Genomic DNA, 12189 nt, shown 5'->3' with positions numbered 1-12189 from the left:
TTAACAGGTTTACGCACTGGCTCTAATGGATATCACAGCATCATGCAGACTTCGTACGTGAGCAGGAGTTCTGCCATTTAACTGCTAGTGGAATCACATTCATGTCAGAGGAGGAGAAGGAGTGGGTCCGTCATTCGCGTTGTGCGTAAAAAGGCACATTTAGAATCATTGGTAAATTGGAGAAAAGCGCAGGAGACACGTACCTTGGAGCAGTAATCCAAAGTCCGCGGGGACGCACTGCAGCAGCGATTTACGCTAAATTGTTTTTTATCCACTGAGTCAGCGAGTCTCTCGATGCAAAACCCCAGAAAGACTTTCCACAAACTTCTTCCGCTGACGCAGCAGAGTTCGCGTTTACGCACAAACTTTAGAACCGAAGAGGAGGCGAGTCACGGGAGCGCACGATCCGTCTGTCAGGGTCCGGCTCCGGGGTCCGCCAGCGTTCAGGGGCGCACGGACTCTCCAACAATAGCTCTCATTGAAGCGGAGGAAGCGAGCACTTATACGAGCTGGAGAAGTGGGAGGGGCCGAGTGAGAGCCGGAGCGCGCAGCCGGGCGCATCCCCGTGGCCGAGGCACCTGCAGAGGAGCTCCGCAGTAGGAAGGATGCTTCAGTCCTGTGGTTCATGCTCCACGTCAGAGCTGTGACGCACATCAGCGGATCACACACACCTCTGCACAATATACAGCTTTGTGGAATTGTATTACAGTTGATGTAAGTAACTGTGTAATGATAAAATGTTGTTCTGCAGTGAATTAAGGAATCTGGCACGACCCCCCCAGGGACTAAGAATCCCTTCGGAACCAGCTCTGGACCACGATGGGATCCTGGAGTTGTGCAGGACTTGATCAGGTGGTGATTCAGAAGTTTTAAATGCTTTAGAGAAGAAATTCAAATCAATAAACTTCATGAACCAGGCATGGAGTCCAACATCTAAATGCTATTCAACAAGCGGAATGAAGTAGATAGAAAATTAGATCCTACTTTTAATACTGACTTTAATTTATGGAAAACTGATCAATTTAAACCTCAAAAACCCTAAAACAAACATTTGTATAAGACGTGGTCAGCTGTAAGCAGCTCTTCATGTCTCGGGCCCTAGGGGCTTAGTAATAACGGCCGAAACATCTATGATCCATGGATCTACGTCTGAAGAAGATAACAGGCAGGAAGGCATAACTGTTTAATGGGAAGATGTAGTGTCGTACAACGTAGGGAATTAAACCTTGATTACAAACCATATGAACGTGATCCAAAAGCTACATAATTAAATATGAGAGGTACATAACTCAATATATCATGAAGATCAAAGGAGCAGCACTCACCAACTAGTTTTTCAAATGATGTATTGATTCATTGAGCTGACACCCGCCCGACCAATCAGGAGTTGGTCTCAGCTGTCAATCAGGACATTTCCCCCCAGTTTAATAACATACATTTTTTTTTAGTTTGGCCCATGCACTATCCACTAACATGGAGGAGGCGGGGTTTATGAGCAAGTTCCCCTCTCCCATCACATTTCTCTGTTTTTACAGTTCACCCTCCGGGTTTGCGTTTCCATTTCGAGCCGGTGTATTTATACACAGTCTTGGGAAAGTTCGAGTCACCGCAGCTCTAACCGAATACTTCCACTTGTCACCTCAGCTGCAAATGAGCTGTGGACGGAGACACTAAAGTCAAAAGACCCAGGGTTGTGCTGCGTGCACGGGAACACGGCCGAAACCCGAGGCTCCCGTCCTTTTCACCAGACGTCCCACGACCCCCCCGTGAACCGCCGGTGGAGCTGGGGTCACTCACATGTGCTAACACGGCCGGACAGATGTCAATAATCCAACCTCCAGAGGGGAAAACAAGACACACGTCTAAATATAGAGTTTTTAAATACATACAGAAAATCTACACATACATGAGCAGCTACACACAAACACACACAGACACACACACAGACATAAACACACTGACATCTGAGAGTCACTCGGTCGAGCCGGGACTTGCATCCAGATGAAGTCCAGTTTCCATCAACATGACTCACACTCAATAAAAACACAAAGGAATGTGCTCGTCGCAGGTTTGATCCCGAAGTAAAATCATGTTTCATTTCATTGGAGTTGTTTAATCTCAGAGCTGAACTGTGTCAGGACCTTTACACTTGTTATTATTGGATTATTATAGTATATCATCAATATTACTATTCTTTTTTTTATAATTTCATGTCATTCTGTCCACTATCGGGTTTGCTTACAATCTCTAACCAGAAAAGATATGATAGATAAACGGTTAGTGGACGACCCGCTTTACCTCCTGAGCTATCACTGCCCAAATTCAGACGCCTTAGTCAGTTCCTTTGACATTTTGAGTCTGTGGCTCAGAGCGGGTCGTCCACTAACCAGAGGGTCGGTGGTTCAATTCCCGGCTCTTCCACTCTGTATTCCGAAGTGTCCCTGGGGCAAAATACTGAACCACAACTGCCCCTGACAACTGTTGTGAGTGTGTGATAGAAACGGGACTGGGAATAAACACACTGTGTGAATGGGTGAATGTGTTTTGTACTTTAATCCACTTTGTTTAACTTTTGTTCATTAATATTTAATCATTATCACATTCTTCATTTACTGTACCAAGCCGTTATCAGTGGGTTCAAGGCCGGCTGGGCTGAGGAATGAGTCCCACTAAAGAGTTGCTTTGTGTCGAGTGTGTGTGTGTGTGTGTTTGTGCTAGTGACAGCAGTGCGAGAAAACAAACACAACGACCCTGATCCTACACTCTTGTGTTTGTTCTGCATCTTTACAGTGAAACACTGAAGAGGGATTTTCTCATGGGAACAAATCAATAGGTGAAACTGACGAGTTTAGAAACACTGCATCTTGTTCACAGGTCTGATAACTGGGGGGGGGGGGGGGGGGGTGATGATGTGTTTTCTCATTAACGAGTGAAGAACAAGGCCGGCAGACAAATTAAAAAAGTTGAGATAGCATTTTAAATTAAAGAAATCAATGGAGCGATTTGTTTCTATGAGCTGAAGTCGGTGTGTATTTAGAATAAAAAACGTAATATAATCACATGATTGGATTAAAGCATTGCTACAGCAACTTTACACATATATGTCTTTTGATTTACCAATAAAACATAATCATACTTATTCTTATGTCATATAATAATTTTGAATTCAGCTTGAGAGTTCACATTTTTGGAAAACCAATCATAAGCTGGTTTCCTGGCGTTTGAAGGAAACCATAATTTACCAACTGAAAAAATAGTTTGACAAGACTACATTTGATGAGTCAAAGTTATGTTAGAGGCTTTGACTGATTGTGATTTCACATCTAGAAATGATCCAGAATGTTCTGCAGGACTTAAACATGCAATATCTAGTTCAGCCACATGGGGTCTCGATCAAAACAACGTTACGCAGCAAACGGCAATAAATTAATATGATCAATTACAAGTGACAATTAAAAAAGGTAAAAACCTGTAACTGGCTGCACGTTGTTTGTTTCTTGCAGAGAAAAGAGGATGTGATGGTTTTAACCATGAATTAAAATGTGGACTTCTCTGGGTTTGTTGGAAACTTTGGTGATAACACAACCACAAGTCCGTGAACAAGTAGTGTTGTGTAGAGGGATCCACGGGTACCAAGTGGGAGTGTTTGTGTCGTTCTGTTAATGTGATTCACACAGTCGGGGCTGGGTAAGACTTGACCCTTCTAAGGAACCCCCCCCCCCTCACACACACACACACACACGCACACATACACACACACACACACACACAGCAGCGGAAATGATTTCAGTCCGTGTGAGTCCCTCCCAACCTCCTCAGACTTGTAGCTTCACAGGAATGTAAATAACACAGGAAAACACAGAGGGATAAGATCCAGGGGGTGTTGCTCTTGGAGTGTGTGTTTGTGTGTGTGTGCACTTATTTGACTTGTGCAGAGCAGGCAGTGTACGTATGTGTGTGTGTGTGTCGTGCCTGTCGGTTTGCTCATGTATCGTCCTGATAACACAGCTTGTTTTACAGCAGTGCCGACGAGGGGGAAGTTGCTTTATGGAGGGCTTGTTCACAGATTGTGTTTCAGGGAGAAACTGTTGTGTAGAGGGAAACATGAAATAACACAAATGAATTCAGGCGGGGGGGGACGCAGATGGGTTTTCTTTTTCTTTCGCTCTCTAAGTCTATGGACTTCTGGCTTTTTCTTTCTCCATATAACTGTGCTGTGTGTGAGTGTGTGTGTGTGTCTGTGTATGTGTTTGTGTGTGTGTGTGTGTGTGTGTGTGTGTGTGTGTGTGTGTGTGTGTGTGTGTGTGTGTGTGTGTGTGTGTGTGTGTGTGTGTGTCTGTCTGTTCCTCTTTAACTCTGGTGTATTAATAGAACTTTTCTCTGCTGATGATGAAGTTGCCACCTGTACCCTGACACACACACACACATGCATGCTGTGTGTGTGTGTGCGTGTGTTATCGTGGATGGCAAAACACCTGTTTCCCTCTTAATTTAATTTCTTTGAAAAAGTTAATATTTTACAAAAGTATTTTAACCCCTTTGAGATAATGTACATACATGTAATGCATACACATACACAAGGACATTCACAGCATGTACTTAAATATATATATAATATGTATACAGATACACACATTAACACACAAATACTATGACCTTAAAAATAAGTTGTTAAGATTGAAGGGGTCATTGTAGTACATTGCCCAAACAATTAATAAGTAAACATAAACATAAACATAAACATACACATATTATATATTCTTTAACATATGAAATACCCAGATGAGATGAATTTGCTCGTGAGCACTTTGGCAGGGCCGAGACAGGCTGATGTAGAAGTGAGGATTCCCACTTTGAAGCAGAGTCTCATTTATTTCATCTTATCTCTGACAGGAGAGAGAGGAGTGAAGCTTTGAGAGAGGAGGAGCAGGGACAGAAAAGAGGCAGAGCAGGTGAGGACAGGACGGAGGAGAGGTGGTAGACACAAGGATGGGGGGGGAGATAAGACAGAAAGTGAGGAGGGAGGATGGTAAAGACAGGGAGGGATTTGACAAGGGACAGGGAGAGGGAAGGAGGGGAGGAAGGAAAACACGAGGGAGGAGGAGGACACAGCCATGGGAACCCGTCCTGGTCCACGCTCCAGCCTCTGCAGCCGTCAGCCTCGTCTCTCCTGTTGTTTTGTTTTCTCGCGGCCTTCAGCCTTTGACCACAAACAGATGCTAATGGCGATTCTCAGAGCAGCGGCTCCGGAGTCATCAGCGTTGCTAACGAGCTGTGGTGAGACGCCCCGTGAGGACGGACGCCATCGCAGAGGCAACGATGCTGCAGCGACGGGGGGGGGGCTAAAAGAGCACAAATACTCCAGAGATGACGGAGGGAGAGAGTAGATCTCCAGATGAACTCAAAATGAACTGAGCTGAACTTTGCTGGAGGAAACCATCTCCAAAAGTGAAGCCGAATCATCTCTATTGCCACCTGGTGGACGAATGCAGCACTTGTCATGAGCCCCGCTTCCTCCATGTTAGCAGAGAGGACATGGACAAAACCTGAAAATATCAAATTATACAACACACAGATCAAAGATGGTCTCGGACGTTTGTTCAGGTTTGGTTTTAATTAGTTATTAGATGCTCTTAAAAACACGGTGAGCGATAGACGGCTGAGAGTGACTCACGATTGGTCGAGCAGGTGTACGAGCCGGACCTCAACAACATGCCTCCATCCCCCGATTGGGGAGGAGGCGCACATTCAATTACCTGATCCTCCTGGAATAGATGAAGCAGACACACACACCCGCTTGCTGATCGGGTCCTTTCAGTCAAGTCGTAGCCTTCGCTAGTTCGTCAGGCTCCCTTCACGTGTCCCCCCCCCCCCCCCCCCCCCTCCCAGAGGACAACATCGGCCTCCAGTGTAGGACACAACATGGGGGATCAGTTCTAACCTTTACCATCCCTGTTGTGTTAAAATACATTTTATTCTATTAACCATTAAAGCATTTCCTGTTTACACCGTAATGACTTCATGATCGATTCCAGGTGTGTGGCTGACAACGACACACTATCATGAACGTGTACACCCACATGGACTGGAGACAGATTCTGATCACATGTGGTTTCCATGATCCACACAGAGCACATTCGATGCTCCGGCTGCAGCTGTGTTTGTTTTAACAGACGATGGAGTGAAGTCAGGATGCACAGCCCGTGTTTGCAGTCGTGTGAATCTGTTTGTACAACATACATCCAGCGGCGACATGTTTGTGTGTGTGTTTTTGTTTGCGTCTGCGCGTTCGCGTCAAGGGAGCGTGGGGGTGGGGGGTGGGGGTGGTTCTCACAGCCCGCAGTGACTCTCCGACAGGGATCGTGAGAACCTGAGTGGCGGGGGGGTCCTCGTGGTGAGGAGGAAGTCCAGTGTGGACGTCTCCAACACAACACAGTCACTACAGCTGTCCTCCTTTCATCTCTGTCACACATTTTCTTTTGTATCCATACTTTACAAATCTTCATTTATCTTATCTTTCTCCTGAGTGTTGTAAATATTGTAATTGTGTTGACGTGCTCTGCTGCACATGGCATCCATTACTCTTCTGTCCGTCCTGGTAGAGAGGGACACATCACATCTCTCCGAGGTGTCTCTGGTTCCTGTGTGAAGTTTATTTATATTTTATATTATTCTTGAGGGTTAAGAGCAGAGGATGTCGCACTTTGTGAAGTCCTTTGAGGCAAATTGTGGTTTGTGAGTACGCGCTGTACAAATTCAATTTCATTTCATTGATTGATTGAATCTATTAAATTTTGGTTCAGGAATATATTTTCACTGTCTTTTAAACTGAAAGACGTTGAGCAAATTTGTTGTTGATATCTCAGAGAGTAGTTAATGGATCTTGAAAATAAGTGAATTTAAACTTGTTTGTTGGGCTTTCTACTCTCTGTGTGTTTCATTGTGCAAAATCAACATTTACTTGATAATGATGCATTTGCCTCTTTAACAAAAACATCCAATACTGAAACGTCATCAAAGCTTCTCAAGTAATTCTCTTTTAAGAAGTGAAAGTAAAATGTGAGTCCACGTTCGCAAATCAATCAATCAAACAGTGTCTGAACTGGAACCAGCAGGACGTCCCCATTTCTCTCTCTTTCCCACACCTGTCTTCATTCTCTCTCTCCTTCTCTCAGTTCATCAAAAGACACCACCTCCCCCCTCCGTCTTTCTCCTGCCATCCTTCATCTACCTCCGTCTGCAGTTTCCCTGGTGTCACCGTGTGTGAGTGTGATTATTTATGGGCTGGTGAATGGAGAGAGATAGTACGAGGCCCAGAGCTCGGCCTCTACCCTCCCACTGTCTGCCACCACTAAATCACCACTGGTGAGTCTGGTTCACTCTCACTTCTAATGGTCTGTTGATGGTGAGCGAGACAGACGGAGACACGGCGATGGAGAAGACAAAGACATTAGGACACGTGATAGAAGAGTATTTCACAGCTTTAGTTCTGGACAGTTCTTTTTTTTTTTGTATGTTTGCTTGTGTTTAAAGGATCAGAATCAGAATCAGAATCAGAAATGCTCATTACCAAGTAGGTTTACACCTACAAGGAATTTGCTCTGGTTATTGGTGCAAACAATGAACATAGAAACATAAAAACATAAAAACACAATAAATACAACACACATAAGAAAAGCAATAAAAAGAAACAATATATATTTACTCACTATTTGTTACTATTTAATACTTCTTATTTACTCCCTTTTTCTAATATTTATACAAAGTAACATTTATTTAGACATAAACATATCTTAATCAAATATATATAATAGATAAAAGATATGAAAAGTGAAGTAAAAAGTCAAATGCAAGATGCAAGACAGTGAACAGTGTCAGATTGCAATATGCAATGTAATTAAGTATAATATAATATAATTTAATGTGTTAATATAACACATCCTTGAGGTGTGGGGGGGAATAAAAGTCAGAGTCAGGTGGGGGTCCCGGGCCTTGTTGATAAGGGCCCTTTTATTTGGATTAATAAGACATAATGTAATGTAAATGTAATTTAGGTGATGTTAAAGGTTCAGTGTGTAGGATTTAGTGACCTCTAGTGGTGAAGTCTCATGTTGCACTCTAAGAATCACAGTGATCCAGGCGGAGGATGTGAAAGCATGAAAGCCTCGCGTTTCCGGTTTTGCATGTGTTGTGACTTTTTGCAGCGCACGTGATGTCAAATTGACATCTATTTGCATGCGTTGGAGCTCTCTCGGCCACCGTAGCTTACAGGTGTGGGGCTCGGCTCCACCCCGGGATTCCTCTGTCGCCCGTCCGCTTCAATTCAGTCCAGTAATCAATAAACTCCACCTCGGGCTTTTCTTTCAACCTCAAATTAAAACAAGGAAGTGTCAGCAACTCGCACCTTTTCCGTAATTCATGGAAAAACGCCCAAACCCTGCGAGGAGACGGAAACCGGAGGGGACAGGGACGAGTCTCCAGGTTCTCACCGAGCCTCTTCAGCGGGGGTGAGTGAGAAGCTGCGCCGGGGGGAGCGTCTCTTCACCCGGGGAGAGGTGTGTGAACACCGCGCTGCACGGGGAAGAGCCACACCTGTAGACTCCATAAGGAGAAAATCTATCAAAACATAATAAAGACATGTAGCATCGAGTGTTTTCAACTGAGATATTAATGAGACAAGACTTTAATAATGTGTCTACATATTATTAATAATCATACATTTGTAAAATAGTAATTAAACTTCTACAGTAACGAGGTGTTTCCCAAGTTGACAATTGAAACAAATAGAAAACAGTTTAAAAGCAAAGAATAAGAAGTGATTTGAAAACAGTGTGAAGATCCCACAGCAATAGAGCCCAGATATGGAAATACAAATATTTACTCAATCTGTAAATATATGTGGACGTGTTTTTAAAACGTTGTTATTGACAGTGTGGCCGGTGAATGCAAATCAAACACAGTCTTTCCATCATTTAGTGATGTAACTTCACCAGAGAAGATAAACAACTAAAAATACAAAACATTATAACCTTTGTTTCCTGAATATCACATTGTCCCTGCACAGTCATTTGTATAAACCAGTCATAATTTGCATGATTGCTACTTGACACCATTTGTAATGATGACACTGATATCGAGCTTTTGCGATTTCATTTGTTTTGAATCATTACATCAGTTTACTTTCTCTCAAACATGGTGGACGACTGAATCGCGTGCTGCTGTTTCACCTGAATCATATTTTCTGCCGTCATGTGACGACAGGTTTCTCTGCAGGTACAATGGGGAACAGGAGGACACATTTAAAACGCAGTTTGATCTGCATCCTGGGGACGGCGGCCATCTTCCTCATCTATCTCAGCTTTCGTGGCTCATGGAGTAACTGGCGTCCTGGATCTTTGTCAGCGTATCACGTGGCCTATCCACGGAACTACCAATTCATCATGGACGACACGCCGACGTGTAGGACCAGGTCTCCTTTCCTGGTCATGATGGTCCCGGTCGCTCCCAGTGATGTGGCGGCTCGGGACGCCATCCGAAACACATGGGGAAGTGAGACGGTGGTTCAGGGTGAGGTGGTGGGGACGCTCTTCTTAGTGGGCCGGCCTGGAGGAGCTGATGCTGGGCTGCAGCAAGAGAAACTCATCCAGGAGAATGATCGGCACCACGACCTGATCCAGAGCGACTTCCAGGACAGCTACCGCAATCTGACCATCAAGACCATGGTCATGCTGGAGTGGCTGGCGGCTCACTGCACCAACGCCTCTTACGTCCTGAAGATTGACTCGGACATGTTGGTCCACGTCCCCAACTTGGTCAAACTGTTGCTGGATCCCGGCACGGCCAGACAAAACTACATAACAGGTTTGGTGTGGTGGCACAGCCCAGTTTTGAGAAACCCATTAAATAAGTTCTACCTCCCAACAGACATTATCGCTGAGCCGGAGTACCCCCCCTATCCTCTGGGCATGGGCTACGTCATGTCCCTGGACCTTCCCGGCAAGATTCTGCAAGTGTCCACTCAGATTAAACCGATCTTCATTGAAGACGCCTACCTGGGGATGTGTCTGAAGCTCCTGGGCATTTCCCCCACCGACCCCCCGGAAAGCACCATGTTCATCGTGGACCCCGTGCATCCTCTGAGCACCTGCAGCCTCTCAAAGGTCATCGCCGTGACCACGACCAGCATCCCACAGATGAAAGGTTACTGGGAGACGAGCAGAGGACCAGACGCTAAATGCTGAACTTCAGATCTTGGTAGTTTCCTGTGGTCGGTGGTGGGGCGACTCTATTTACGTTATCACCTCACTCCTGTGATAGAATTTAATTTGAAGGATAAAGTCTTTCTCAGTCTTGTGTATCCGACCTGCACAGCAGCTCCCACCTCTACATCCTCGGGCAGACGTCTGCTGCCTGTCTCAGGAAACAGGTTTTCAGAGACGTCTCTGTTTTACTTTTATTTAAATTTTCTTAGAGTTGTCGTTTTGAAGTTTTTCAACAGCTCTCTTTAAATTGACTGAATTTGAGACGTCTTTTAGTTGCTGCCTCCTTTTTATTCTTTTAAATAAAAATGATTATTGTGTTTGCAGATAACTTGGAGGCAAATTCCCCATTTGTTACACAGAAAAATGTGTCAAACCACAAAAAAAAGAACATCATATGGATTTAGATATTGAATAAAATATCTGATTCTCCTCATTAGAGGTTGTCAAAGTGAGATTTTGTCAGAGTTGTAGTTCAATAGGCCAAAATTATTGAAATAAAACACAAATAAATGAATACTACTTACCTAGAAAGTAAATTCCACTTCACTGGTATCAGGCTCTTGTAGTGACTTCTGTAGCGTGTCTGTCCGAATCAATCCTCAGTATTTATCTTATCTCATTCAGATAATGTGAGGGAATCTGTAAATGGACTTTTACGAATTATAAAGGTGTGTGTGTGTGTGTGTGTGTGTGTGTGTGTGTGTGTGTGTGTGTGTGTGTGTGTGTGTGTGTGTGTGTGTGTGTGTGTGTGTGTGTGTGTGTGTGTGTGTGTGTGTGTGTGTGTGTGTGTGTGTGTGTGTGTGTGTGTGTGTGTGTGTGTGTGTGTGTGTGTGTGTGTTGTCAGGGTGACGGAGAGGACAGCTGTCTGCAGGGGGCACATGGCAGGGGAGGGGGGGGGCTGGGATTTACATTTTCAAAGTATCTGTGTTGTACTTTAAACAGATTTCAACTGGACCTCATGACCAGGACTCAAGTTCTATTACATTTAAAGGATTAACATATCTTCAATAAATTCATTTTCTTTCCTACTTTGTTTCTGTCTTTCTCATCAAATCTCTCTCAGACCTAAATTGTATAAATATAAACATTAGTCCAACCCAACCTGTTACACAAACAGATATTTAAATATACAATAAATGACAAAGGAATTCATCATTTCAATCCTGTCACAGCATCAAAGAAGAAGAGATAAGCAATTTCATCTGTGTGTGTGTGTATGTGTGTGTTTGTGTGTGTACCTCAAACAACGGCACAATACACAAGGCTGGTGACTCACATCTGAAGTGTCTGGTGGGCGCAGACAGGAAGTGACGATGTGTCTGAGTCGTCCTGCTCCGACTTGCTGCTTCAGGTTGTGACTGTAAATCTTGTGCCCGAGACAAAGTGCTAAACTCCAGACTGCCACTCACTCTCAGGATTCACACACACAAGAAAGAGATGGTTACTTGCCAGATGTAACATGGCACCTTGCTGCACAGTGGGTGAGAGCCAGCAGTGATTTATGTCGTTGTCCCAGACAAGGAGCGGGATCTCTGGCGCTAGATGGCAGCACAACAATGAATGATGCGTGGAGCCCGGGTTCGGGTTTTCAACATGTGTGGGATTTATGCCATGTCAGCAGCAAGAGGGCGAGCAGCAGGGCCTTTGACTGGAGGATCCTCCCTATCTGACGGAGGGAGAACAGATCGCAGACAGCTGGAGAGAGGAAGAGACCAAGGGAAGGTCACGGCCCTCAAGGCAGAGACCCACTGTTCACCGCCAAGGACTCACAGACGCTGAGGTTTTGTTGCCAAATTGTCAGTAGCTGCTTTCAGACCTGCACTGTACTCCGGATAGTCTCCTGATAGCTTCTCCTGCCAGCGCCCTCGAAATGAAACTCTGAGAAATATCCAAAAGGGCAAGAAAACAGCAGGAGACGCAAAGCTGA

The 12189-nt window shown here is 44.6% G+C and overlaps 2 protein-coding genes across 5 annotated transcripts in view; one reads left to right on the top strand and one right to left on the bottom strand.

The window, feature by feature from the left end:
* LOC133953799 (vasorin-like) overlaps positions 1–459 on the bottom strand; it is a 29700-nt gene extending 29241 nt beyond the window's left edge. Inside the window, exon 1 of the mRNA XM_062387897.1 lies at positions 204–459. The gene's annotated coding sequence lies outside the window, so the exon portion shown is untranslated. The remainder of the gene's footprint in view (positions 1–203) is intronic.
* Positions 460–8305: 7846 nt separating this feature from the next.
* On the top strand, positions 8306–11095 carry LOC133953204 (beta-1,3-galactosyltransferase 2-like). Of its 4 annotated transcripts, none has more exons than XM_062387010.1 (2): positions 8306–8555; positions 9274–11095. In XM_062387010.1, the coding sequence occupies exon 2, from the start codon at positions 9279–9281 to the stop codon at positions 10239–10241; it is 963 nt and encodes a 320-aa protein (XP_062242994.1). In that variant the 5' UTR covers positions 8306–8555; positions 9274–9278; the 3' UTR covers positions 10242–11095. The 4 variants fall into 4 exon arrangements, with proteins under 4 accessions (XP_062242994.1, XP_062242993.1, XP_062242992.1 ...); XM_062387009.1 differs by having other exon boundaries at positions 9262–11095; XM_062387008.1 differs by having other exon boundaries at positions 8306–8507; positions 9274–11094.
* The last annotated feature ends 1094 nt before the right edge of the window (positions 11096–12189 follow it).

This window comes from Platichthys flesus, chromosome 5 (assembly GCF_949316205.1).
Source record: "Platichthys flesus chromosome 5, fPlaFle2.1, whole genome shotgun sequence".
Lineage (NCBI taxonomy): Eukaryota > Metazoa > Chordata > Actinopteri > Pleuronectiformes > Pleuronectidae > Platichthys > Platichthys flesus.
The sequence above is the reverse complement of the archived record's forward strand: the minus strand, read 5'-3'. Positions and strand labels throughout refer to the sequence as shown.